Genomic DNA, 27,946 nt, shown 5'->3' with positions numbered 1-27,946 from the left:
GTCGTATCAATAATGCCCCCACAGTTGTTTAAATAGACCCCCCGCGACTGTAGACCTCTGACAGTTGAAGAATAGCTGTTCACGTAGGGAAGTCTTGGTCAGCAAGGTGAGCATCATTTCTTAATTCTATCAGAACAAAATGGTCCAACAGTATAATACCTACTTTATAGCTTCGTTTATCACATTGGTTTTAAGTGTTCCATTTAGTTACACGTTTTCTGACAGCGAAAATACTTTTCAATGGGGAAAAGTTATGACTAGGTGCTGGCAACGTTTAAAAATCAATTGTTGTCCATATTGTAGATTGGCATTTTTGACAAGCTTTTGTCTTCAGAAGTTTTTAAATGATATGTGGGTAGGTAATACTATACAGTCTTGGAGAAAGTCTTACGTTCCACATTCGGATATATCTCTTGGGATTCGACGTTGGAACTTGAAACCATTTGACTTTGAGACTTCAGATACTGCAGATGTTACTACTATTTAATGGGCTGTGTTTGCAACAACGGCGTTGCTATATCGTTCCTCCCAGATGATCACCATGAAGCTTACCATCGTCCTGTCGCTGTTTCTGGGTGCTCTGGCACAGTGGGACCCAAACAACGTCTCCGGGCGCCACACGGCCGTGCACCTGTTTGAGTGGAAGTGGCCGGACATCGCAGCCGAGTGCGAGCGTTTTCTGGGGCCGTACGGCTTCGGTGCAGTACAGGTATACGTGAAACCACTATGAGGTAGAACGCAATGTGTTCATCGTCTGTAGACTTTGATTAGTTCTGTGTTACTTGTTCATGAGAGAAAATGTCAGAATGTCCGATTCATATACAGCCAAATAGACTACTAGAAGAAGAAGTACCACACGAGGTCCTTCCTACCTAGAAACACTTACCAAGACTATATGCATTGGATATTGTAAAAGGAAAGCAGAAAGAGACGAACGGTGGGTTGTGATCAATCAGATATGTGGAGAGTGTGTATGTAAAAGAAAGATCGTATAGCTGCAATGGACTGGACAATATAGAAGCATGCTGACATGTCTTTCCCTTCCAAGATCTCTCCTGCAAGCGAGCACCGTGTGGCCTGGGGCCGTCCATGGTGGGAGCGCTACCAGCCAGTCAGCTACCAGCTACAGACCCGCAGTGGAAACGAGGCGGAGTTCAGGGACATGGTGAAGAGGTGTAACAACGCCGGCGTCAGGTGGGGTAACTTCAGCTGCAATGGTGTAGAAATTGGCAGATTCACACCTGAAATTGTGACAATAGGCTTTGTACAGTAAAGTAGCCACAAGTAGCTACGTGGACCTGACATATTCTCTTCACCTCTAATTGTTAATAGCCCCAATTGGAAAAAGGAGTCCCGCGGCGGGGTTTTGTTTTTTGGCACTTTCGGGCGTGACCCCTACGTGGCCCAGTGGGACACCCTGCGGCGGCCTGTCTATTTTTGGGCCCGGCCGGGACCCCAAATCATTTTAACCCGGCCTTAAAATCAAAGCGGGACCTCGTAGCAAATAGACGCCGTGAGGTAATCGTACGAGCACCGGGACAAATTTGTGGCTTCGGGGCCCGGTCGGGGTGCACCGGCGTAATTGGGACATAAGCATATGTTTTTACTTCTAACCCGTTCTTAACAGAATTTACGTCGATGCTGTGTTCAACCATATGGCAGAGGGGTCAGGGTATGGTACAGCCGGTTCCAGCTACAATGGGTTGGATTTCCCTGGTATCTACAGCGCTTTTGACTTCAACGATGCCAAGTGCCACACCGCAAGTGGAGGCATTGAAAACTACAACGATGCCGATCAGGTGTGTCATTAGCTTTCGGTTTTTAGGTTTGTCAGGACATATTTGTCCGGGCCATGCAGATTTCCATATGGTGTGACGTATTGATGACGTGCAACGTGGGAATAATGGGAATAGCAGCGATATCATGGCGGTTTGACCTTTTTTCGGCATGTATCGAAAGAGTCTTGAATGTCTATATGACACAACACTGATTTTCATTGAACCTATGTTATGGATGTGATTGGAGATTTTCTGAATTGCACAATCAGCGGTCAATCGTCTTTCAAAACGACATGTCCTTTGAGGCATGACAAACGATTGATTACAACGATAAGTAAGTGGAGCGTTAGTAGTTTCCCCCAACTTCATCCTAGTGTAATGTGATCGCTGATGTTATAACTATTGGGCGCACGTTTTTGTTTTACACTATTGTACAGGTCCGTAACTGCAAGCTGCAGGGCCTGGCCGATCTAAACCAGGGCTCGGAATACGTCAGAGGCAAGGTCAGGGCCTCTTCTTCTCATTTGAAGTTTGTTTTTTTATAGAATTATTATCACTTTCAGATCGCCATCGTTGTGGAAGTTGTTGCGCGCGTAATGTTTCCGCGCAGAGGTTCAGCGTAGCGTCACGAAAGTCAGGCGAAAGCGTACAAAAAAGCTGCGCAATGACACACTGGCGTCAAGACCACGTGTTGGCCTTTCTCCATACCTATTGCACGTTTTTCTCATCAACACAATTCACAGATCTCAGAGTACTTGAACAAGCTCATCGACGTCGGCGTTGCCGGGTTCCGAGTGGACGCGTGTAAGCACATGTGGCCGGGAGACCTGGGTGCCATCGTGAACAGACTGCACGATCTTTCCACTGAGTACTTTCCCTCGAATACTCGGCCTTTCTTCGTCCAGGTAAGCTCACAATGACACCTGGTTGGGATAGCAGTTTGTCTAGACATCCTCATAATGTATTCAAGTGCCGGTAGTAGGCAGGCATTCACGACAACAAGTCCTCTTACCGTTTAAGTGGGTGCTCCATATAACATGTAACGTTGTTATGTACCAGTAGATGCTATACTTTGTACCTTGAACAATTGTTGTGCAATAAAGTTATTATGTAAAATCACTAGCTTCCTTCACAGACTTCTGGGTGGCGGCGTTCTTTTCGGGGGGGGGGGCTGATTCGCGATTTTCAACATGGGCTAAGGTTCTCTATGCTGGGTACGGCATGCATTTGTACTCATGTTTAACATCGATCAGCGTTCCGCGCAAAAATAAACGCCGCTGCTCTCTCTTGCTAACCTCTACTCTACCTTGTTGCTAACAGGAAGTGATTGACGTTGGAGCAGGTGAGCCCATCACATCCGACCAGTACCAACACGTCGGGCGCGTCACCGAGTTCAAATACTCCAAGTTCATCGGCGAGGTGTTCAGGAAGTGGAACAACCAGAAGCTGAGCTACTTCTCCAACTGGGGTACGTGAAGCTACGTAGAATAGCTATCTCGAAATTACATGAAATTAGTATAACATGACTTTATAGACTAGAAATTTAAAAGGTACTTTTCGAATCACTCATGTCAAAGATGTTGAGAACCGTGAATTGATCATATGCAACTTTGATTCCTTTCAGAAACAAAATTTGCGGCAGTTGCTATATCGAATCTGATGAAGATAGATTGATATTTGTCACGCACTTTTCAGGTGAAGGTTGGGGCATGCTGCCTTCTGGCAGTTCTTTTGTCTTCGTGGATAACCACGACAACCAGCGTGGCCACGGTGCCGGCGGAGCCAGCGTCATTACCTTCAGAGACTCCAAACTATACAAGGTTGGTAACGTTGGGTAACATAAATTCGCGGGGTACTTAAATTCGCGATTTTTCGAAAACGGGGTATTTAGGGCTATGTGCTAGATGCAACATCAGTAATACCGCTAGAAATGCAAACTTGACAGACTAACGTATTCAGAACACTGTCTGAAAAGCTTCGATAACCATGCATTAGAAGTTGGCTACGTCAAAAACTCTCCGTCCCTTATTGTCACAGTCTGAGGGCTTCGTGGGAGAATTATACTACACATAGTTGTTCGCTGGTTTATAAGACAAATGTCACATCCGCTTCCTGCTCAACACAATTATTTACAATACAACTTATTAGAATCTCTTTTGCTAACCTACAACTGGACTCTAAGTGTGATTAATCATCAAAACGCCTCTTTGTTGCTACAACCAATGGCTACGGCACTACGGTGAATTTTCCCGCCGCCATATTCGTTACCCAGAATCCTGCTATTCGGCAAACGACAAACGTTTGCGAGGAACACTTTTTTGTCCAAATGTTGTGTGTGATAGTGGACTGATGGCGATATTTTCCTCAAAGTTTGCTCTTAGCACAAGCAGAAACACATGGACATAGTAGTATTACCATTTCTACGGCATCCAGCTAACGCCCCGATGAATAATGTACAAATTTCCATGACGGTGGGGATCGACTTTGAGTAACGTTCTACCGACTCAACACACGGGTTGTTCCCGGAGGCCTGATGTGTGCGGTACGGCCGTTTTTTCGTGTATTCTTTTTACTTGGACACGTCTATATCCATAGCACTCTCCTCAAGCCAAGGATGGAACGAATAGCTGCTGTATAAAATGTAATTAGTGGTAAGATATTCAAGACGAATCTTCTCTCCCGAATTAATGTTCACCCCTGTCCGACAGCACCGTCATTGTGCGTGCGGCGGACGGTAGTTTCAAGTTGAAATATTATGGTGTCAGCACGACTAGAGACAAAATCTACCATATATATGATTAGTGCAAAGATAGTACATAATACTGACAGAATAATAGAAAAAAAGGATGGTTTATTGTTCTGCTAGATTGATTTCAGTCAACCATTATCGGAAAAATCCCGAATTTATGTTACCCAACGTTACCAGTTCAAGAGAGGGTTATCTTCAACAAAGTATATTCATGACAATAAATTCCAATTCAAATCTTCAATTCAACAAAGTATATTTATGACAGACAATTCCAGTTTAAAAGAGGGTTGTCTTCAATTCAACAAAGTATATTCGTGACAATCAATGGAAGTCGCTGCAGCAGTGGTGACTTATCTTCGTGATCACGTTATCTAACTATAATCATACAAACTTGCCTTTTCATGTACATTCCTGCCTACATAGCAAGTTTCGTGACTGGACTTTAAAAAGTAGCCAGACAGAAGATATCTCGCAGTGTTTTCCAGATGAAGCTGTTTGAATCGTTTTAAAGGGTCCTAATTTCATGATTGAATTATTCAAAAGAAATAAAGGAGAACAGATTATATCAGATATGAGACTGTTAGTGGCTGCCCTCTGTCTGCCCAGAGCAGACAAAGTACGATAGCAAAGTAAGGGACTGCCAAAACTGACATGAAAACATCTCTGGTCTTCATCCTTATAACAGATGGCCAATGCTTTCATGATGGCTCATCCTTACGGCTACACACGCCTGATGTCCAGCTACTATTTTGACTCTCACTCCACTGACCAAGGTCCACCCAGTACCAATGAAAACATCAACGGTGTCACCATCAACTCCGACGGCACCTGTGGAGGAGACTGGATATGTGAACACAGGTAAGTCAAAATCAAAAACTGTATCAGAAAACCATGTTATTGATGGCTTTTGAAACCTTAAGTCATAAAACTTTTACTTGATATATCCATATCCTATATCGTAGTAACTTGTTCATTGAAATCTTGCATGAAAGTTGTGAATGAGTATTAATGTCCACCCTGGCCAAGCTGCCTAGCACTGAATGTCACGAAAAGGTACATTGTGGCGAACAATGACGATAACTGTCAAGTTCTTGCTTGAATTCATGCAGAAATTCCTGTTGGCGTTCATGTATTTTGTCGCAACAGCCATAAGATTAACAGGTTGTTTTACTTCCAGGTGGCGTCAGATTAGGAACATGGTGCAGTTCCGTAACGTGGTAAGCGGGCAGAGTCTGCAGAACTGGTGGAGTAACGGGAACAACCAGATCGCCTTCTCACGTGGCAACAAGGGCTTCATCGTCATCAACAACGATGACTGGAACATGAACGAGTGGTTGCAAACAGGTACGATGTGCAGGCTCTAGGTAGCTGAACAGTTTCAGGGCTCCATTTCACGGTGTAAGTGCAGGTACGATTTCACTTTCCAACTCAGCCAAGGCAACCTCCTTGGTCAAGGTGATGGCTTTATTGTTTTCACTACCTCATCTCTTTTGGTCCACCCACATCATATAGATCAAATACGTTAGTGCACGGAGAACAAGGGTTTCAAAGTTTGATGTCAGGGGAAATACCTTTTGCCGGTTCATGACGGAGTTTTGCTGCAGGTTCGACATTGAAGTGTTTCATAATTAAGCTCCATCTTCCCTTTTCTCAGGCATGCCATCCGGAGATTACTGTGACGTAATTTCCGGTGACAAGCACAGCGGCCACTGCACTGGCGCGACCATTACAGTAGGAGGGGACGGAAGGGCGCATTTTCACATCTCCAACCATGCTGATGACGGCGTCATTGCCATCCACCAGGAGTCTAAATTGTAAACTGAAAATGAAGATCATGAATACATGCATCTTTGCGTAATGTTTTACGCCTTCACGACTAATTCATTCTTCTGGAAGAAAAAGATAAAAGACATACAGTGTGATTAATCCGTTGCAGCATGTTTTTATTTCCTACCCCACATTCCTAGCATGCGCGTTGACTGAGAAGTTTCGCTTAAGCTGATGATAGCCAGATACACACTGTTGTCACTCACTCACTCACTCATTCACTCACTCACTCACTCGCACTCACTCACTCACTCACTCACTCTCTCACTCACTCACTCACTCACTCACTCACTCACTCACTCACTCACTCACTCTCTCACTCACTCACTCACTCTCACTCTCACTCACTCATTCATTCACTCACTCACTCACTCACTCACTCACTCACTCACTCACTCACTCACTCACTCACTCACTCACTATGGCCTTGTACGTGCACACCATATCTTCTGACCTTCTTGGAACCGTCCCATGCTTACCATCTGCAGGGTATCTCACCACATATCAACATCGGAAGCCCCTTATCGATTATCCATATTTACGCACAGACATTCCACAGATAAACCAGAATTTATGTAACACTAGTGTTAACAAATCAATCAACTACCTACCACAATAAGCGATTTATGGCAGAATAATATTGATCGATGAGACGCATATTTAGTGGTGCCTGGGAGTTGAAATTCTGTCCAGGACACCCAGCTGCCTGATAAGACTTTCTCACATTTTTTTCACACATTCCGTTCGTATGGAAATAATTCAATGTCCTGATTGGTAGATGTTGTTTGAATGTAATGTGTTTACTGTGGTCCAAGATAGCAATGTCATTAAATTATGTTCACACATCCAGTCAAGTCAAGGTAACCAAAATGTGGGTTAAAAGTTACACTTACACACCAAACGTCCTGCAGATGATTTGTTGTTTATTTTGTGTTAAAGTAATGGCGATATTCTCCAACAGAACAGTCTCAGATTTCTTTAGAAAGAAGGGAAGACGTATTTCTAAACTTCGAAATTGTTTAATTGGCAAATCTGTAGGAAAAAATACAAATACGTCGCCCATCAGAAGTAGTTTGATGTCAAAAGAAACCCAGACAATGTTAGGGTCCGAAAATCGGATTTTGAAAGTCAATTTATTTTGTCATTTCTATACATGATAAGTTCAAACAACACTATCACAATGCATAGCGACATCTATGATGCAAAAATACGACATCATTGTGATGTGAGAACTCACTGAAAATCGTCTCCGGGGGATTTGTAGGCTCGCGAAACTAAGGGGATCATCATACGGCACATTTTTCCGCGTTTTTAAAATGCTCAAAGTATGAGTTATTATAATTTTACGGAAATATGCTAAACAGTGTCAGTGAATGTCACAGCAAAAAGATTTCAGCATTTCTTTATTTCCATTTTTTGGCGCTAATATTGCTTTGATTGCCTTTATCCATCATCTTTTGACATCAAACTACTCCTGATAGGCTACATATTTGTTTGTTTTTCTACAGATTTGGCACATAGACAATTTCGCAGTTTAGGAATACGTCTTTCCTTCTTTCTAAAGAAATCTGAGGCTGTTCTGTTGGAGAAGAATATCGTCATTGCTTTAACACAAAATAAACAACAAATTACCTGCAGGACGATGATGTAACACAAAGTGCACAACAAGATGTCATGCAGGACGTTTGGTGTGCACGTGTAACTTTCAACCCACATATTGGTTACCTTGACTGCACTGGATGTGTGAACATAATTTGATGACATTGCTATCTTGGGACCACAGTAAACACATATTATTCAAACAGTATCTACCAATCATGGCACGAACAGAACTAGTCTAGGGAAGGTCTACGTACCTAGTCGTTCACATTACGGTCGGTCTTATCTCTAGTGTCCTTCCGAACTGGTATAAATAGACGTCTCGCGCGTACGAGCCTCTGACTGGTTGACTCACAGCCGTTCACTTGGCGGAGACTTGGGTAGCAAGGTGAGCGCAATGTTTATATCTATGGGAGATACTTGGCCCTGGTGTACAATTCTCTAGATATCACTAGAAAGAGAACTATTTAATCACATCCTTTCTTAACACAGAGAAAAGATATGAATTCATTGGCAACTTGACAATCTTTATTGTTTTCTTACATGATCGAAAGTTCCAGACCGGTCGACCAGCTGTTGTCTTCACAAATTTGCTCGACGATGAGCAAACGATCTCGTCTTTCCTTTAACTTAGAGGAATCGGCTTCTCACTTTTGCACTTTTGAACAGAATCCTCTAGGGTTTCGAATACCGCATATCTGTTTCCAGCAGAACATCAACATGAGGCTCATCATTATCCTGTCGCTGTTTGCTGGTGCTCTGGCACAGTGGGGCGCGAACAACGAGAATGGGCGCACCACTGTTGTGCACCTGTTTGAGTGGAGGTGGGCGGACATCGCAGCGGAATGTGAAAATTTCCTGGGGCCCAACGGCTTCGGCGCAGTGCAGGTAGGTTGAAGAAGAACACATGATGGTGATCTTGTTTCTACAGTTCAATCAGTTATGTGACGGGTGTTGTGGTGAACACATCACTCGAATACCAAGAATCTGAAATATCTAACGTTTTCACGTCTCGATGGAACCCTTTTAAAAAAGGGATCGGGACATAATCAGAGCATTTTTTTATACATCGAATAAGGTTTGGAGTAGATCAGAAGTTTGGCCATTAGTGTAGACCTAAGGCTCTAAGCCTGATCTGACTATATGGTCCGTAGCTGCGGTAACGCGACAAACTCCCTATTCTAGGTGTCTCCTCCAAGCGAGAACGCGGTGAAGGACGGCCGCCCGTGGTGGGAGCGCTACCAGCCGGTCAGCTACCAGCTACAGACCCGCAGTGGAAACGAGGCGGAGTTCAGGGACATGGTGAAGAGGTGTAACAACGCCGGCGTCAGGTGGGTTAACTTCATCTTTGATAGAGAATAGACTAACAGGCTAGGACTGTCACAGAAATAAAACTCTGAAGGCTTGCTTGTCAGCTCAATAAAGATACCCCTGATAGAAACTTATTGATGGCGACTAACCCTCATCCACTTCTATCTGGTACCATTTGGGACGACGTCGACTATTCTAGTCAACATGTCTACAACCTTTCTTCCAAAAAGCGTCTATTTTACGGTTGCCGATCCACCTCTCCGGTTATGCGCATATCTTCATTTCTTACTAAAACAAGACCATGAATCAGACACCTAGAGCATTTTCTACTTGTTCCTGACGTCTCATCTTCCAAATGAAACATCAGCCACTTTTTACAGAATCTACGTCGATGCCGTGATCAACCATATGGCAGCTGGGTCCGGTTCTGGAACAGCCGGTTCCTCCTACAACGGAGAAGACTTCCCGGGCATCTACAGCGCCTTTGACTTCAACGATGGCAACTGCAACTCCGGAAGCGGAAACATTGAAAACTATCAGGATGTTAGCCAGGTGTGTATCTAGGTGTACTTGTGATTTTGTGTGCAAGGCCCATTCAACTTTTCGTATGATCTAAAGTGTATTGAAAGTGGGGCTTACAATGCTGGTGCGACTAGCCTTTCCCATAGTTTCCGGAAACCTTTTAGTTTGACGTTTGGATGTTTATGGTATCTAAAATGATTCAACAAAGGTTTGTTTCGACATCTGTTGCGTGAACGTGTAGCATGATCCATCGTTGACGTCATGAACAACGCTCATTAAAGATAGCGCAAAAATGTAAACGTCTCTTTGATTTTTCATATTTCGATTAATATTCTGCTATGTGACATATCAGCTTCTCCATATTTCTCTCTACAGGTCCGTAACTGCAAGCTGGTCGGTCTACCAGATCTGAACTTGGGATCCGAATACGTCAGGGGCAAGGTCAGGGTCCTTTCTCACAATTTAAAGTTTTGGTAATACTGATGAGTTCACTCCTCCTGGACTCCTTCGATGAATTGCTCTCTCATGAGCTGTTATGACAGTATGATATATAACTCGTATACATATGAATACATATACTAGTATATGTTTTTTTCTGCGTGTATAAGGGAAACCGAGAATCGATGACCTGCTGTTCTTCCAATCACAGATCGCGGGATACATGAACAAGCTCATCGACGCCGGTGTTGCCGGGTTCCGAGTGGACGCGTGTAAGCACATGTGGCCGGGTGACCTGGATGCCATCTTCGGCAGACTGCATGATCTTCCCACCAGCGACTTTGCCGCCAACACTCGGCCTTTCATCGTGCAGGTATGCACAAAATGATAAATGGGATGTGTCTAGAAATTCATTTAACCAAGGGCTAGCGAAAGAAATGCCATTGTTCTTGCTTGCTTGCTAGCATGCTGCTTGGAGTAGGCCGACCTTGGGTACCTAAAGCATATATCATTTAACAAAAACGCAGATAGAATTACGACTCCATTCTCTACGTCCTCTGATAATTCATTAATACTTCTTGTTGCTAATATTATAACAGGAAGTGATTGACGTCGGGGGCGGCGAGCCCATCACATCTGGACAGTACCAACACCTCGGCCGCGTCACCGAATTCAAATACTCCAAGTTCATCGGCGAGGTGTTCAGGAAGTGGAACAACCAGAAGCTGAGCTACTTCTCCAACTGGGGTACGTGTAAGATAACTTTGTGGGAAGTTCCCCCCAAAAAAGAGATCGTCTTCCATAGCATGCATGTCGATGAAGGTACAAATGAACTACAAAAGCCAATTCATCATAACGGGTTATTATGAGTTGCTGTAGGTATATGTATATCTCGCTGAATGCTTAACCGTGACATGTCTATTTGTTTTACCTAACTCTGCCTATTTCCGACAGTGATCTCTGAATCATCGCCAGTGGTTGTAAGGGTTATACGAGGTTATACTTACCACTAGCGCAACATTGGGGAAAACACAGACTAGGTCCTCTGGTCAGTCGTGCTAATGTCGAAGATTTCCTTCTATAAAACTGACGTTGATTCAAATACGAATATGACTATAGTACAGTGCAATGAAGCAGACCGCACGCTCATCGTGTACTTTGGTATATCCTGACCATGTAGGTGAAGGTTGGGGCATGCTGCCTTCTGGCAGTTCTCTTGTCTTCGTGGATAACCACGACAACCAGCGTGGCCATGGTGCCGGTGGAGCCAGCATCATTACATTCAGAGACGCCAAACTCTACAAGGTAAAATTTAGTTCACAAGATTTAAAAAGATCCTTCCCCAAGTGATAACGAAGGAGAATGAAAACCACATGTACTCGACCTGTCATGGACTATTTACAGTCTGCTATCCGGCATGTGGGGATGTTTTCGATACTTAATTTCTAGGACAATAGGTATTGTCTAGATATCGATGTATCGAGCGCAAGAAACACCCTTTTCACGACCAGTGCAAATGGTAGATCTATACAGTTTTTCTCTCCAGCTGAAGCTGTGCAAATATCTCTGATCGACGTCTTCATAAAATGATGTTTTGGAATGGGTCGCCAGAAACGTTAAGAAACACAAGGTTTACGCTGGAAGAACTAGAACCTGGTGCTATCTGTCTGCATAATGCACATGTTATCATCATAACATCATTGTCAATATATGATATACTAACATAAGAACATCTGTCCTCCACCCCCAGATGGCCAATGCTTTGATGCTGGCCCATCCTTACGGCTACCCTCGGCTGATGTCCAGCTTCTATTTCGACTCTCACGCCACTGACCAAGGTCCTCCCAACAGTAACGGTAACACCAACGGTGTCACCATCAACAATGACGGTACCTGCGGGGGTGGTTGGATGTGTGAACACAGGTCAGTCAACACTCCAGGGCACGCTCTTTGTTGTCTATGAGCTATGACTTCGACGGATACTCTACGTATTCACGACACTGTTCGTCTTGCGAAAAGAGCTAAGTCTCAACTAAAATGGTAGCGTTCATTTCATGCTGTGCATGGGGTTGTGTAAACCCTGTACAAGAACTGTGCATGAGGCTGTGAACTCTCAACCTCTTTACCAGCATTCATTAGGCATCAACAAACTTAGCTTTTGCGAATGTTCAACAATTACATACTGAAGTACCTATTAAATCTGGGTAGCAAATTCCTGGTGGTATTTCCATGTTCGAATTTCTGTTCAATATATAGTTACACCATTCTTTCAACTCCTGTTATCTCAGGTGGCGTCAGATTAAGAACATGGCGCAGTTCCGTAACGTGTGTCACGGACAGAGTCTGCAGAACTGGTGGAGTAACGGGAACAACCAGATCGCCTTCTCACGTGGCAACAAGGGCTTCATCGTCATCAACAACGATGACTGGAACATGAACGAGTGGCTGCAAACAGGTACGATGTACAGAGGCTGTTTAGTACTAGTATCAGAATCCGCGCCGTATAGTCAAGTTGTAGAGTAGAGTAGAACCTACGGGGGCCAGAAACGGCAAAATTCCTGTATGGGCATATGCTCTTCGCTGTAATTTCTGATCTCTTATTGGTTAAAGGTATAGTTCACGTACGGCGTACATGTGAGTGGACAAATGGACAAAGATTGGCTGCGAATAAAGGGGAACATTGCTCACGCTGACTAAGATTACCACAGACAATGGAATCAAGATGACGGCGTTTCATGACCATACTCGATCTTTTATATTTTATAGGCATGCCAGCCGGAAGCTACTGTGACGTTATTTCCGGCGAAAAACACGGCAGCCACTGCAGTGGCACAACCATTACAGTAGGAGGGGACGGAAGGGCGCATTTCCACATCTCCAACCATGCTGATGACGGTGTCATTACCATCCACCAGGATTCTAAGCTGTAAAGCTACATGGTCCAGAGCAACTATATATATATCTGCGTCACAAGTGATTGACAAAGATTAGTCTCAGTCTTGAAGGAAAATAAATCTCCACCTGAAAGCGCCACAACATGCATGTGTTTGTTTGTTTGTTTGTTTATTTATTAGTTTGAGCCTTTATTTACTCATGAAAAATCAATACATATGAATTGATAGATTAAGGGAGAAATGAGAATGAATCAATAGATAATGATAAACTACTAAACGATTACTTAACACTTATTACTTCAACTGATGAACACTCACTGTTTGGAAGAGTGTCACTATCACGGGAGACTGATTCTGCCAGGATTTTATTCGAAGACCAAATGCCGAAAGCGAATGCGAAGGCACCGCTTATAAAGATAGCAAGAAGCTACCGACTCAAAGGGAGCTGCTAGCGGGTTACTAAAGATTATCACTGTCCCTAGTCTGGTGTCCATCTCTATCGTAGCTGCCGAGCCTCTGTCGCCCTCTCCACAAACAGATTCGCCATCTTCATTTCAGATGTCTCCTGGTGGTTGTTGAGTTATCAATCAGTGAATATGAAAAAAAAAAAAAAAAAACAGGTAAAAACATCACTATGCGGCACCGAAAACAGTCTACTTGAAAGGCAAAACCACTAAAGCAAGTGCTGGTGATGATTAACCAAACACGAGAGTGCGTATTAATTAATTCTTGGTTTTCTCTTCGTCCTTTTACATATAATTCTGAGTTGAATCCAAATATTCAACTCAGAATTACATGTGAAAGAACAAAGAGAAAACCAAGGCAACAAATTACTTACAAAACATTCAAAAAGATTTATATATGAAAGAGAAACCTATTTAAACATTGCAAACGTCGAACATCGCAGAGCGATGTGTAAACTTCGCATCAGTGACCATTCCCTTCACATAGATTTTGGCAGACATAACCGTACCCCTCTAACCAAGGTGGTTAAATGCTCTAACTAACAGAACATGCATATGCGAATTCTGTGATCACTTGTTGAAAACGAGACACATTTTCTACTTGATTGTTCCTTATATGAAGATGAGCACCAATAGCAGTTTAAGACAATAGAACTAGACAAGAAATGTACAAAAAAGCAGGATACTTTCATTTACCTGATGTCGTGTACGAATGAGCATATAATTGACAAAGTATGTAGTCATGTTTCCAAGTGTTTCAAAAAGAGAGAAGAAATAATTAGGTGTTTAACATTAGATTAAGAATAGTCTTGCTTGCTTTCTACTTTGTAATGTTAGAATGTGGCATTTCTTTTTTAGTTTCTCATGTTTTACCATTTTTATCCTCTAGACCACGTGTGGTCATCTCTGCATTTAGCCCATCTGGGCAGGAATATTCAATAAAGAGTATTATTATTAATTCCGGTTGATAGCGCTCGTACACGGTATCTTGTAACGTTAAAATCAACCATTTCCTGTAGTTTATGATGATAGAGGAGGACTGAAGATTCTGGATAAAAATACAGATAATTATTTAAATAAATTGTATTTATCCATCGTCACATATCGTTTTATTCAGCCTACATCATTGTGACGCTTTCGATGAAGACAGGAGTCAACCGCGCAGTCTACACGGTTCAAAAGAGACATCCCACGGCTGACTGTAGTACTGCAACTAGTGCCCACATGTAAATTCGCAAACTCGGTTGACTTGTTTACGCGGTTATCGTGTTCCAAAGTGACACTGACAACTCTACGGGGACTGGCTGAAAATTCTAGCAGGCTGATACGATTTTTCACACGTGGAGATCTGCTTGGTTTTCATGGCGCTTTGGGCCCTTTTGATCCGCAACAGCCTATTTATTCAGCAGTAATCAATTGGACCGACAGAGGGCGCTTTACTAATATTGAGCAATCCATCATGGCACCCATGGAGCACAGACATCGCCCCGGTCCGCTGAAACAGGACAACAAATCTCACAAAACCGGACGCCACCGCACCAAGGGGCAGATAGACAAGGAGTACAAAGGTAATACTATTTTCCTAACACGTTTATTTTGCGTCCGTTGTACAGGCACTGTAACACCAATGTGTAAGACGTGTTGCTGCAAGTGCTGGCACGTGGATGTGGGGGAGGGGGGCATGTCTAGCCATGCAACTCATACATCATTCCATCAAGGAGGTTCTATCCTCGACTCCATCAATATATACCAGGGCACAATGGTACACAACTGAAATTCTCGGTGAAATGTTGCAGATTGGAAAAAAAGATGTACATCTGAAATTAGATTTTGTGGTAGAGTCAAAATTATAATTTTTTGAGGGTGGGGCAGCTCTGATTCAAATTATAACCTCATATAATTTGCACTGTTTGAGCTTGATTATGAGCAGCTTGAAAGTGTGTCGATCCTCAGTATGTTATAAATGGTTTGACAGTTCTTTTAATGATCTAATTTTGAACAGTTTAGGGGTAAGAACCACTTAAATAGGACACCTATGTAGTAACATGTAAGTATGTGTAGACAGTTATGTCAAAACCAATGAATTTTCTATCACAGTTTTTTTTTTAGAAGAGACCTTTGGCCGTTTTTGTGGTGACTCTGAGTACCTTGATGTTAGATCGTTTCGGACCATATACCTGATACCATTCATTTCTTCTGAACAGGATTTGTATGCCAGTCTACCTGGATTCAGCTTACTATGTATAACCTCGCGATGCAATGGCTTTATGCCCCCTTGTCTCTGTTTGCAGGTCGTGTACCAGTTAAAGCAGGGACAAAAAGAGTGAAACGGGAACAGACCAAAGCAGACAAGAGACACCATGTGAGTTACAGAACCTGACATCAATTTACTAGTATATCAATAGAACGGTTACTTCTGTGTATCTGATGACACATACATGTACATGGGGGCCTGCGGGACACTACTTTAACAAGACCTAAGCAAGCTATTTTGATCCCCTGTAATTGATAGGAAAAGTTGTCTCATTCAGGTAATTATTCCTAGCAAGGCGACCAAATTGTTTGCCTTCTTTGAATTAAGCATGATATGTAGTGGGTTCTCCTGAATTCAGCATTAAGCTGACCCCCCCCCCCCTCCTATGCAGGTTGCCAAAAAAATATATATTTAACACCCTGCAAAGGTACTATGTTCTACCATACCCAATCATAAGTTCTATCATGCACATATTTTGTTACAAGGTACAAATTGTAACTAGTAATAGAAAATTTGTGCATGACAGAATGTCCAGCATGGAGTGGGTTATTATTATTCACAATAATAAAAGTTCTGTTACTCATTGCTTGTTCTGTGCTTTATTGTTTCCTTTCCCCGTTGCAGGCACTGCAAAAGCGTCAGAAAAGTAGGGAAGAAGTATTCATGCAGAAAAGAACCCTAGGAGGGGCCACAGGGCCGCCACATACCGTGGTAAGTGTACATGTATTCCACCATGGAATGAGGTATGCTCAGGAAAAGCACTGGCATATTTCATAACTATTTTAGCCGTTACTTACTCAGTGTGAATACAAATACCAGTAACACAAGGGGTCCAAATAAGGCCCTTTCCACCAGATGGCAATCCATGAGCCACTGTACAGCAACCAATGTTGGATTTGTGTACTGTGACCCTTGAATTAATAATTGGAACATTATGCAAAATATAAAAGACACACAAACGTAAAAGATTTGTTCATTTTCAATGAAATTTGTTGAGCGATCTGTCAATTGTCAAATCTTTTGTCGCTCAGCGGTCACAATGCAGTCACAGCCTCTAGTGTAAAATAAGTCCATCCACAAGGGAAATGTATCCCTAGTGGAAACAGTTTTCAAGACTATAATTTGAATTCCCTGCCCTCCCCCCAGGTGATGGTCCCTCTGTGTGATGACGTGAGCTCTGAGGAGGCGTTAACAGAGCTGCTAGGGTGTGACGACACGGCAGTGGTGTACACAACACAGGACAACAAGATTGTCAACATGTCCGTCCCACGACACAAACACAGATTCACGTTTCTCACTCCCCCCAGGAATGACATCGGAGCAATACTCGATGCTGCTAAGGTTAGATTTCAATTCAAGCTGAAATTATTCTACTTAGCCTGAGAGCGATTTTCTGAGAAATATGCTATATGATATTTCTGTTATTTCCTTTATAAAGATACCCTTTAGCCAATGGCCACTCTTCCATGCTACAGATGTTTTTATCATGAACTTCAATAAATTTATAAATTCAAAAAAATTTTGAAATCATAACTATCATAAACTCTTCCCCTGATGCCTTATCCAATGACCAATACATTTCAGTGACAATGCTACCTTAGCACCTTGAAAGTTAACATCTTATAATAAGTTAAGTGTAACTTGATGAAGAATTTTACTCTTCTAGTTACAGAAGGAAAAAGTTAGAGGTAAGACTTTTTTTAAAGGCAATAATCTTTTATCAAACTAAACAAGAGGACTAGAAATATAATTTCTCATCTCAAGAGGACCGAGACTAAGGCATTTCTGTTCTGTTTCCCTCAGGCTGCCGATACTCTGTTGTTACTTCTCTCTCCCACCCAAGCCGCTGATGAGTTAGGGGAGCACTGTCTGACCTGCCTGTTTTCACAGGGGCTACCCACACCTGTCTTAGTCACACGGGTTAGTGGCCTCTTTGTTTGTGTTAAGTAACGGCGCAGTCACATTCGTTGTAGACCATCATAACTTTGACAGAACCGACCGCCCACATGATTGTAAATCAGCTGAATTTTCTACTACACATGGCTGTCCAAAGAATTCCCTCAGTTTGCGATCGTATTATGATTGTATGACGAATATGACTGTGACCTACCTTGTTAATTGTCATAAGGTGTAACACAGCAGTTTTCTACTTTGGTTAGCATAGCTATGTAAGGCCAGACCTGATTTGTTCTTTGCACAGAATGTACTGCCAATTGTACACTTTGATGATGACCAAAAGTTGTTAAAATGATTTTGCATGACAAATGCCACACTATACCATAGCACTGTAGCTTAGACACTAGGAACATAACTGCTAGAAGTAGTACTACCTGTAGAGAATAAAATGTAAACAGATTGTGTGATATTAGGACTTAGTTGTCAGTTTTTTTTTGTGATAAGCATGGAGAAGTATTGTTGACATGTTTGCATGCTTTTCTACAGGGAATCAACAATTTGCCTGTGAAGAAGAGAAATGATGCAAAGAGAAACGTTAACAAGGCCATGGAGAGGAGATTTCCTGAAGAAAAAGTGCACACCCTGGATTCACAACAGGTAAAGCAACAAACAAACAAACAAACAGATAAACAGATAAATAGACAAATAAGCAAATCAAATGCTTTCAAAATTTTACTAATATTTTATTCAGAATGAGACCAAGTGCAGATCGAGATAGATAACATGAAGATTACATATTGTTTTTGGAAACAAGATTTTACATATATGTATTCCATATTTGGCTGCTAAATAGCTATGGGACTGGTAAGATGAGGTGATTCCATATAATGTAGTGCATGCAATGATGTTGAATATGACTTTGTAAAATGGAAACAGCTAGATTTGACAGGTGTACAGATATGGGTTTTATTCCCACGTCAGCATGGGTATCTGATATTTTACAACTCTGTCTCGCCAGGATGCAGCGTTGGTACTGAGGCACATGACCAATCAGAAGCGGCGTAGACTGAAGCTGCGTGACCATCGGCCGTACCTGTTGGCTCAAAGCGTCAGTTATGAACAAGAGGACGAGGTATGCTGGAGTATAAAAAGAAAAGTTTATAACTACACAGTAGTAATAAAGAGAGGTTCAAAATGTTTTTATTTGATTGTTATGGCTGTAGCTAAACTAGTTAAGATATGTTGAAAATGACTTAATAAACACAAGGGTTAATCTGCAAAATGACAAAATTTAAGTCACTGACAATCTACAACAGGTTCTTTATGTGATGTTGACTTACAAAATTGTTTAAAAAGTCTTAAGAATTTGTCTAACTCGTTTATTCCCCTTTACAGTCTCCACATGGGACGTTGAAGGTGACAGGCTACTTGAAGGGCTGCCCCCTGTCTGTGAATGGACTGGTCCATCTCCCTGGTTACGGTGACTTCCAGATGGCCCAGATCGACCTGACCCCTGACCCCTACCCCTTGCAGAAACAGACAGACAAGAAGAAGCAAAAAGATTCCATGGTACATTACTACTAGGAATGATCATGATCCGTATGCATTATGAAATTGTTTCTACCTACATTTGTACTTTTGTGTCTGGGTACGGATGTGTCCTCTTTAGACATCCCTTGATTTGTCATCTTGGAAGAGGTAATAAGTTTGTTTACAGTAGTTACTATGGACTCTAAATCCTGATGTTCTCCATGATGTGTTTTGACTACTGTAGGACACAGAGGGTGCTGCCTCCTCATCTATGGACCAGGATGTGCAGGTCCTGGCCAGGGCGGACCCCAGCAGACAGGAGTCCCTGCAGGCGGAGGTGGTGCCTGATCCCATGGAGGGGGAACAGACATGGCCCACAGAGGACGAGATCAGGGAGGCAGAGGGTACGGCTTTGGCATCTTTCCTTCTCTCTTTCTTCCTTCCTTCCTCTTTCTTTCTTTCTTTCTTCCTTCCTTCCTTCCTTTTTCTTTATCAAGTTACTCCCTTCTTTCTTTTATTCATATCTTCCTATCTTTCTCTCCTTTTCTTCCTTTCCTTCTCTTTCTACCTGTGTCTCTGCCTTTTTTTCCTATCGCCCCACCCTTGTTTATCTCGCATTCCATTCATGTTAACAAACATTTTACACCTGCTCATGATGTAGCTTAGTTAGCTATGAGAGTCTGTGATTTCAGCTCTTGCCAGTATCATTATTCTGAGGCAGGTTTCTGGTCTGCTTTGATCTGTCTGTTTTCACACCTGTCTAAATGTCCATGAAATTTCCATGTTCCCTGAAACTTGTCCGTCTTGAACCCTACAGTTGCTTTTCAAGAGAAGATCAAGACGGTGAAGAAAGTTCCAAAGGGAACTTCAGACTATCAGGCTGCCTGGATTGTGGACAGCGAGGATGAGGGAGATAATGCAGAGGTATGGTCGTTGATTGAAGAATATTTGATCTTGTTATTATATAGTTTACTTTATAGGAAGCACATTAGTCACAGTAGGAGCCACAACGGAAGTCAACCCTCCAGAGGCGCACAGATGGTCTCTTGAGACTAAACTGCCGAAGACATGAAGCACAGTATTAATCGGTTTACAAGATCATTCTTTATTTTTATTCCTCATTCCATTCAACAAAAACATTTTACACCTGTCCATGATGTAACTTAGTAAGCTTTGAGAGTCTGTGATTTTAGCTTTTGCACAGGGTTTCTGGTCCGCTTTGAGCTCACACTTTCTTAATGACCACTTTATGGTTCCTACAGATTTTCATAATCTATAGATTCCTCACTGCATCTGCATACACTGATGATAGCTGAATTAGAAGAAGTTACAGATTGATTTTCATGAATAATCTTTACCATACAGGAGGAGTCTGACTCAGATGATGAGGATGATGCCATGATGGAAGCTGTGGAAGAAGAAGAAGAAGATGAAGAGGAGGGTGGGAGCATTGCTGCTACTGAGGACTATGAGGAGGTGAGGAAGGAAATAAGGGAATGAAATCTTCTTATAGCTACATGTTTGTTTGTTTGTATTGCGTACCCAGTAAACCGCATGATTGCCTAACACCAGGTTTGTACTGAACAGTACAAGCTGCTTATCCGGGCATATATATTTTATCCTCTCACACCGGGACCCCTACTCTTTTCAATAAGCGTGGGGGTTCTTTTACGTGCTTGAGGTGTGGCTCTCCTCAAACATGGGACCTCCATTTAACGTTCTATCCAAGGGACGTCCCTAAAAGAAGCTAGATACTCATTTTCACCATGTATATGATTTTTCTGCATGATTTTGTGCTTCAAAAACTATTTAAACGTGATAAGTAATTCTATCAACATATAACACTGACAGAAGCTCTATGGTGATGTTAGAGCAGAAGACATTCCTACTGACGCACCTACCATTACTATAATGCCATAACAGATGAGCCTGGCTGGAGAAGACAGAGATGCCAAGTACGATGCTGGGTTTGATGCGGAGGAGGAGGAGGAGATGCTGCAGAAGTACAAGGACGAGCGGCAGGACCAGATGTTCCCAGATGAAGTGGACACGCCCATGGACGCCTTAGCTAGGATCAGGTTCCAAAAGTAAGCTCATTTTCAAATAATTCTCACAATTATCAAACCAATATACTCATATGGGCTGAACTGAGCATCGCTAACTATCACATATCTGAGACTGGAGCTCTCCTTAGAACTGAACTGAGTATCACCAACCTTTTCATGGCTGTGACTGGACCTCTCCTTAGTACTGAACTGAGCATCACAGACTATCATATATCTGAGACTGGACCTCTCCTTAGTACTGAACTGAGTATCACCAACCTTTTCATGGCTGTGACCTGTGAGTGGACCTCTCCTTGGTACTGAACTGAGCATCAAAAACTATCATATATCTGAGACTGGACCTCTCCTTAGTACTGAACTGAGTATCACCAACCTTTTCATGGCTGTGACCTGTGAGTGGACCTCTCCTTGGTACTGAACTGAGCATCACTAACTATCACATATCTGAGACTGGACCTCTCCTTAGAACTGAACTGAGTATCACCAACCTTTTCATGGCTGTGACCTGTGACTGGACCTCTCCTTGGTACTGAACTGAGCATCACTAACTATCACATATCTGAGACTGGAAATCTCCTTAGAACTGAACTGAGTATCACCAACCTTTTCATGGCTGTGACTGGACCTCTCCTTGGTACTGAACTGAGCATCATTAACTATCACATATCTGAGACTGGACCTCTCCTTAGTACTGAACTGAGTATCACTAACTATCACATATCTGAGACTGGACCTCTCCTTAGAACTGAACTGAGTATCACCAACCTTTTCATGGCTGTGACTGGACCTCTCCTTGGTACTGAACTGAGCATCACTAACTATCACATATCTGAGACTGGACCTCTCCTTAGTACTGAACTGAGTATCACTAACTATTTCATGGCTGTGACTGGACCTCTCCTTGGTACTGAACTGAGCATCACTAACTATCACGTATCTGAGACTGGACCTCTCCTTAGAACTGAACTGAGTATCACAACTATCAGATGTCTTTCAGAAATTGCTACCTAATGTAGGAGACCTCTGAGGCTATTCGTTGCGAAATATGACAGATGAAGAGAACTTCCTTTCCCACATTTCATATCCTTCTTTCCTATATTCCCATCCTTTTTTTACCAATCATTCCATTTTTTTAACATCAAGGCTCCACACCTCCCTGCCCATGATGTAACTTAGTTAGCTATGAGAGTCTGTGATTTCAGCTCTTGCCAGTATCATTATCTGCGCCAGGTTTCTGGTCTACTTTAGTGTTACAGTTTTACAGTTTACTCAGCAAATCTGCACTTCTATCACATACAGTCCATTGGATCAATGTTGTTGCTGTGAAAAGTCGTTCCTTTGTAAAGGACAGATTGTTTGCAGTAGTATGCTTCAAGTGCAGATTCTTTTCTAATTTCTATACACAAATACAGATTCTGACTTTCTTATTTACCAGATACAGAGGCTTAAAGAGTTTCCGTACCTCCCCCTGGGACCCCAAGGAGAACCTACCGCTGGACTTCGCCAGGATTTTCCAGTTTGAAAGCTTCAAGCGTACAGCCAAACGGGTCCTAAATGAGGAGAGAGATGACACAGATGCTGCCATGGTATGGGATGTCATATCACAGTTTATACATTGAATTTCTAGGCAGTAGGGTAGCCCCTTTCAATTCTGTTTAGTTGTTTTTCAAGGGGCACACAACTGTCTAGTTGTTGCATTTATCGTATGCATGACTGAAATGGTTTAAAGTTTGTAGACATGAAATTATTTCTATGTTTTGTTTGGATGTTAATTATCAAAATATTTTGTTTTACAAGCCTATATATTCCCCTGTTACAGCCTGGTTGGTACATCACTATTCATGTAGCAAATGTGCCAAAGACATTCATAGGTGAGTGGAAAGATTTTTAAAAACAAACATTTCTGAATTAAAAATTTTGGATGATGGGAAGTTATCAAACTGTCCTCTACCGGGATTTTATTAAATGAAAAAAAGTGTATTCTTTAGAATTAGGCAAATCAAGAGTCTTGAATTCACTACCATATTGTGCAGCATAAGGTTTGAAAACCAGAAAACTTAATTTTACCCTTTTTGTTTTAGAGAACTACAGCCCCTCCCACCCCCTGGTTGTGTATGGCCTACTGCAGCATGAACAGAAGGTGGGTTAGCTACATACTTGAGCTTTTGGTTGTCTGTTTTGTGTTACCTAACATTTGCAGCACAGTTGTTTGATTTATTTTGACATAACTTTTTCTTAAAAACTCCTGTTTCCCGCAGATGTCAGTTGTGCACTTCCTTGTGAAGAGGCATTCTGGTAACAACAAGCCCATCAAGTCTAAGGTGAGACATGGTCTTTTCTGTTGGCATGGAAGGTGCATGTGCATGTTTAGGATATGGTCGTAAAGTTGTCAATTTTTTAGCCATTAACCCTTTATTGTACATGTGTGTGATAAATCTTTGAACGACAACAATGCAGGATATGGATTTTCATGGATATCTTATTTCTGTTTTTACATTCCCCACAGGAGAGAATGATCTTCCATGTAGGCTACCGCAGGTTTGCAGCCTGTCCTGTCTACTCCCAGCACACATTGGGCAACAAACACAAGGTATGGAACCATTTGGTACTGCCAACTTTTGTATGCATACTAACAATCTTATCCTGATTTGGATGACAGAAGCTACATTAAAATGAAAACTCATCTGTGTTGGTGTGACAGATGCTTAAAGTTATTGTCTTTTTTCCAACACAAGAACTGTACTAGAAGAAGTCTTTTTACCTCATTAAACATTGTAGTCATGTTATCCTATTACAGTGTATACAATGCTTTTAATGCATGTCAATGCTGTGCAAAGCTAGATCTATTTGAATTGTTGTTGATGTTCCACTTCCTGTGTACGTTTCAGTTTGAACGTTTCCTGCGGAGTGAAGGGACGTCCGTTGCCACGGTGTATGCGCCCATCATGTTCCCTCCTGCCTCTGTCCTCATGTTTAAGGAGTACCCTGATGGTAGGGAACTTCAATTACATTCAAGATACATCATCCCACACTTCCTATCCTACTAATTTTTTTTTACAATTTGTGTAGCAACTCCGGGTTCTGGCTAGCTCTAACTTGTTCATGTCACCTGAGTCAATGTCCACTGCAAACTCCTGCTCTTGCATTAGCAGACTATGGTCTGGCTTTAATCTATTCTTTATGATGACACATCAATTTAGTTTATCAAGATGATGGGACAGCCATAACTTTTGTAAATTTGGAACAAGAAAATTCTGTATAAATTCTGTTGAATTGTTAACTGTTGGAGTAACGTACTGTACATATGTGTGTTGAACTTGAAGTTCTAAGAGTTGTGACCCAGCCTAACAGCAAGTCCTAACCTGTTAAAGGTTCCCAGTCTCTGGTGGCGACTGGTTCTCTCCTGAGTGTGAACCCAGACCGGGTGGTCGCCAAGCGGATTGTACTGAGCGGCCATCCTTTCAAGATCAACCGGAGGCTGGCTGTGGTTAGATACATGTTCTTCAACAGAGGTGAGTGTTGCAGAATCTATAGCAGAACTTAAAGTTAGACCTTAGACCTTAGGTCCTCCTGTGCCTACAGGCACATTGGGCAGCATGTTTCCATAGCAGAACTACATGTAGTTTATTTTCAACTTCCATGCAGAGTTTGTATATTAGGCCCCACCAGTGTACTGTTTTAGGTGGATATGAAGTGTTGACAATTTTTTTCCAATTGTGGTTTATTTCGTAACGACACAGTTGACAGGAACATGAGATTTAAACAGCATTTTAGATTATGGTAAAAGTTTTCTTCACCATCGCAACTGAAGGTCTGTTGCTGATGCTATCACTTTGATGACACCCTTTCCTTTGTGTCTCCTGTTTATAAATATTTATACATGTGTTTTCAGAGGATATCATGTGGTTTAAGCCGGTGGAGTTGAGGACCAAGTGGGGCAGAAGGGGGCATATCAAGGAGCCTATTGGTGAGTGTCTTATCAGATACTGTACATCGTAGTGAACCCAACATGCTTACTGAGAAATGGTCTGCTTGGTTATAGACACAAGCTGTAGCCAAGCTGCATGGCACTGTTAACTACCAAAAAAGCATTATGCTTTGTCACCTGCCTTACCTGTAGGCCACACTGACTAGATTATATGGATGACATCCATGTGTATCAATTTTCATCTGTTTCTAAAAAAAAGGTTACAACCATACCGTAAATTGTAAAAGATGCAAATTTATGCCATATATTGCCAAAAAAAATATCGGAAAATGGAAACTAATGATAAAATGCCTTTTTCCTATCGTATAAAGTACTGATTTAATCATAGACACATTGAAGGCAACTTTTTTTTTGCACGCTCGCATAAGTTTTGCGGTGCCCAGAGAATGCCCAGTGTGGCCTTACTGTACTTTTGATCCTGTATTTTCCAGGTACCCATGGGCACATGAAGTGCTTTTTCGATGGCCAGCTGAAGTCCCAGGACACCGTACTGATGAACCTGTACAAACGTGTGTACCCCAAGTGGACCTATGACCCCGAGGTCAACATGCCCCCACCTGACCAACCTGTGACCTCGGAGGTCACCAATATGGAAGAAGAGATGGCATAAGGAAGTCAAATGTGTCAAAGGTCATGTTCTTGACCGTCAGATGATTTTGTTTTATGAGTTTTGCTAAAAATGTTTCTTTTCAATTTGCAATGCCAAGACAAAGAGTATAGTTGCATGATGATAACATCATATTATTAGAGGTCAAAGGTTGTCCCCTATGTCAAACTCTTGGTTCAGAAATAATAAACACGATGAACAGTTCATGTATATCGGACAGCAATAATTGGAACAATATTCTTAATATAACAAGAAGGCATGTTTATGTCAATACCATTCAATCAAGGTGCATACTCCATAAGTGGTATAATGCTACCTAAGGATATCATACCTATATAGCGGATGATTGTGACGTTTCAAGAGACAAAGGGTATGGTGAACTTTGGCGGTGATCCATAAAAGCCAAGTATTAACTAACGTGTTAGTGTTAATATTAACTTACTAACCAACTTGTAACTGGTTCCTTATATAAGCTATCATGATGAAACTGGTTTCCAGTCAATGTTAAGAATTAGAAAGCTAACATCTGTAGGTATGACCACAAGGTTCTGGTTAATATTAACTCACTAACCTACCCACTTCGGTGGGGCAACAAAGTCAACGTCTTCCATTTTGCTTGCACACCAGACATGTTGAGGTTGCCTAGGCAACTGTTGCCATGGATACATGCTCTTGGTTGTGTGAGTAAAAAGCGTTACACTTGATAAAGTTAGTTAAGACTTTATGGGGTTTGAAGGGGAGGAGGGTTGCAATAGTTGTACATATGGGCGTGTAGGTATAGGAAGGATAGGGTAGGATAAGTAATATTGTTACTAGAATAACAGGAAAGAGAGAGAATGTGGGCAACTTTGGAATCTGCAGCCCAGTAACTTTTCAGTTAATGCTGCTCTTATTGGAAATATCAGAATTCAAAGTAGAAGTGGAGTCTGCATTATTACCATCCAGGAAGAGATGCTCTGATTATTTCTCAGTGAAATTTGATTATGTTAAGTAGCATGTTTGGACAAAGTGTCTGATTCCCCATGCAAGTGTTAGAGAGGAGCTCAGCCCAGACAGGGGCACCCCTACATTCTTGTGGGTGCATCTAATTAAGTTATTTTATCTCCGCCCAAATCTGTCCAACTTTATGGAGATTCATGAAGAAAGATGCCGGTAATGGTTTTATCTTTCAGAGGAATGAGGCTAGTTTTCGAACCAGCAATGGATAAAAGGCAATGTGACCTGGGTTCAGTCAATAGGAACAAGTGATTGTTACTGACTGAACTTTAGATTCAAGTGCCACAGTAGAAGTTGCCAAACTGCCGTTACATGTATATGTACATGTTCAGTAATTCTGTGGCATGTTTTATTAGTTGTCTGCTGTAGCTAGTATAAATAGAATTAGTGTCCTTCCCTCAAACAACGTGTAGGATAAAGCATGGTCAGCAAAAGTGTAAATTAAAGGCATAAAGTATATATGCCATTGGTATTGTTTTAGTTATCATTTCTTCCTTTATCAATTTATGTATCGTTAGAATACGCACTGTTCCCACTGTGACTATCGGTATATACTTGTTTTGCAAGTTTGTAACTGTATATATCATTTTGAAGTTAGGAAAAGGAATAACACAGAATATTTTCCATGCTATCAAAGATTCATATATCTTTGTTGAAATGCAAGAATTTGAAGAAAAAACAACAATGTGCTGTACATAAGCAAAAAAAAACATTGTCGTTAACATGCACAATGTTTAGTGTTTCCCCATGTGCTGTTTGATGTGTGTCTAGTTAGAGGTCTTTGTTACTGTAGTAGCATGTAGTCATTACATGTAGTTAACAGTGCATTGGATGTAAGACTTTTAGATAGACTTTTGCAATGACTACTGTACCAATGAAGAAGGTAAAGGTAAACAACAGTCTACTGTTTTTTCCTTGTCCACTTTGGCAATAAATATCAACAAAACCGTCTACACTGCTGTTGTTGTTGGCTTGTTTTTCCATCCTTTTCTTGGTGTAATAGTTGGTGCCAATTATAGATATTATT

At 41.8% G+C, this 27,946-nt stretch overlaps 3 protein-coding genes across 3 annotated transcripts; all 3 read left to right on the top strand.

The window, feature by feature from the left end:
* The first annotated feature begins 6 nt into the window (after window positions 1-6).
* LOC136435169 (alpha-amylase 1-like) lies at window positions 7-6,388 on the top strand. Its single transcript, XM_066428410.1, has 11 exons — window positions 7-106; window positions 533-709; window positions 1,049-1,194; window positions 1,628-1,799; window positions 2,216-2,281; window positions 2,522-2,683; window positions 3,099-3,246; window positions 3,474-3,598; window positions 5,213-5,385; window positions 5,705-5,871; window positions 6,182-6,388. Exons 2-11 carry the CDS (start codon window positions 533-535, stop codon window positions 6,343-6,345), a joined length of 1,500 nt encoding a protein of 499 aa, XP_066284507.1. The 5' UTR covers window positions 7-106; the 3' UTR covers window positions 6,346-6,388.
* Window positions 6,389-8,205: 1,817 nt separating this feature from the next.
* Window positions 8,206-13,260, top strand: LOC136435170 (alpha-amylase-like). The gene is made up of 11 exons (XM_066428411.1): window positions 8,206-8,341; window positions 8,665-8,841; window positions 9,139-9,284; window positions 9,645-9,816; window positions 10,162-10,227; window positions 10,436-10,597; window positions 10,824-10,971; window positions 11,405-11,529; window positions 11,975-12,147; window positions 12,513-12,679; window positions 12,991-13,260. Exons 2-11 carry the CDS (start codon window positions 8,674-8,676, stop codon window positions 13,152-13,154), a joined length of 1,491 nt encoding a protein of 496 aa, XP_066284508.1. The 5' UTR covers window positions 8,206-8,341; window positions 8,665-8,673; the 3' UTR covers window positions 13,155-13,260.
* A 1,755-nt stretch (window positions 13,261-15,015) lies between these two features.
* LOC136435163 (pre-rRNA-processing protein TSR1 homolog) lies at window positions 15,016-27,870 on the top strand. The gene is made up of 21 exons (XM_066428400.1): window positions 15,016-15,150; window positions 15,874-15,944; window positions 16,461-16,547; window positions 16,983-17,177; window positions 17,640-17,756; window positions 18,279-18,389; window positions 18,751-18,864; window positions 19,128-19,301; window positions 19,507-19,666; window positions 20,080-20,186; window positions 20,628-20,738; window positions 21,186-21,349; window positions 22,764-22,914; window positions 23,148-23,199; window positions 23,410-23,468; window positions 23,587-23,649; window positions 23,835-23,918; window positions 24,217-24,319; window positions 24,700-24,840; window positions 25,221-25,295; window positions 25,748-27,870. Exons 1-21 carry the CDS (start codon window positions 15,042-15,044, stop codon window positions 25,924-25,926), a joined length of 2,427 nt encoding a protein of 808 aa, XP_066284497.1. The 5' UTR covers window positions 15,016-15,041; the 3' UTR covers window positions 25,927-27,870.
* Window positions 27,871-27,946: the final 76 nt, after the last annotated feature.

This window comes from Branchiostoma lanceolatum, chromosome 5 (genome assembly GCF_035083965.1).
Source record: "Branchiostoma lanceolatum isolate klBraLanc5 chromosome 5, klBraLanc5.hap2, whole genome shotgun sequence".
NCBI classification, from domain to species: domain Eukaryota; kingdom Metazoa; phylum Chordata; class Leptocardii; order Amphioxiformes; family Branchiostomatidae; genus Branchiostoma; species Branchiostoma lanceolatum.
Note: the sequence above shows the minus strand (reverse complement) of the source record. Positions and strands in the feature narration are given on the sequence as shown.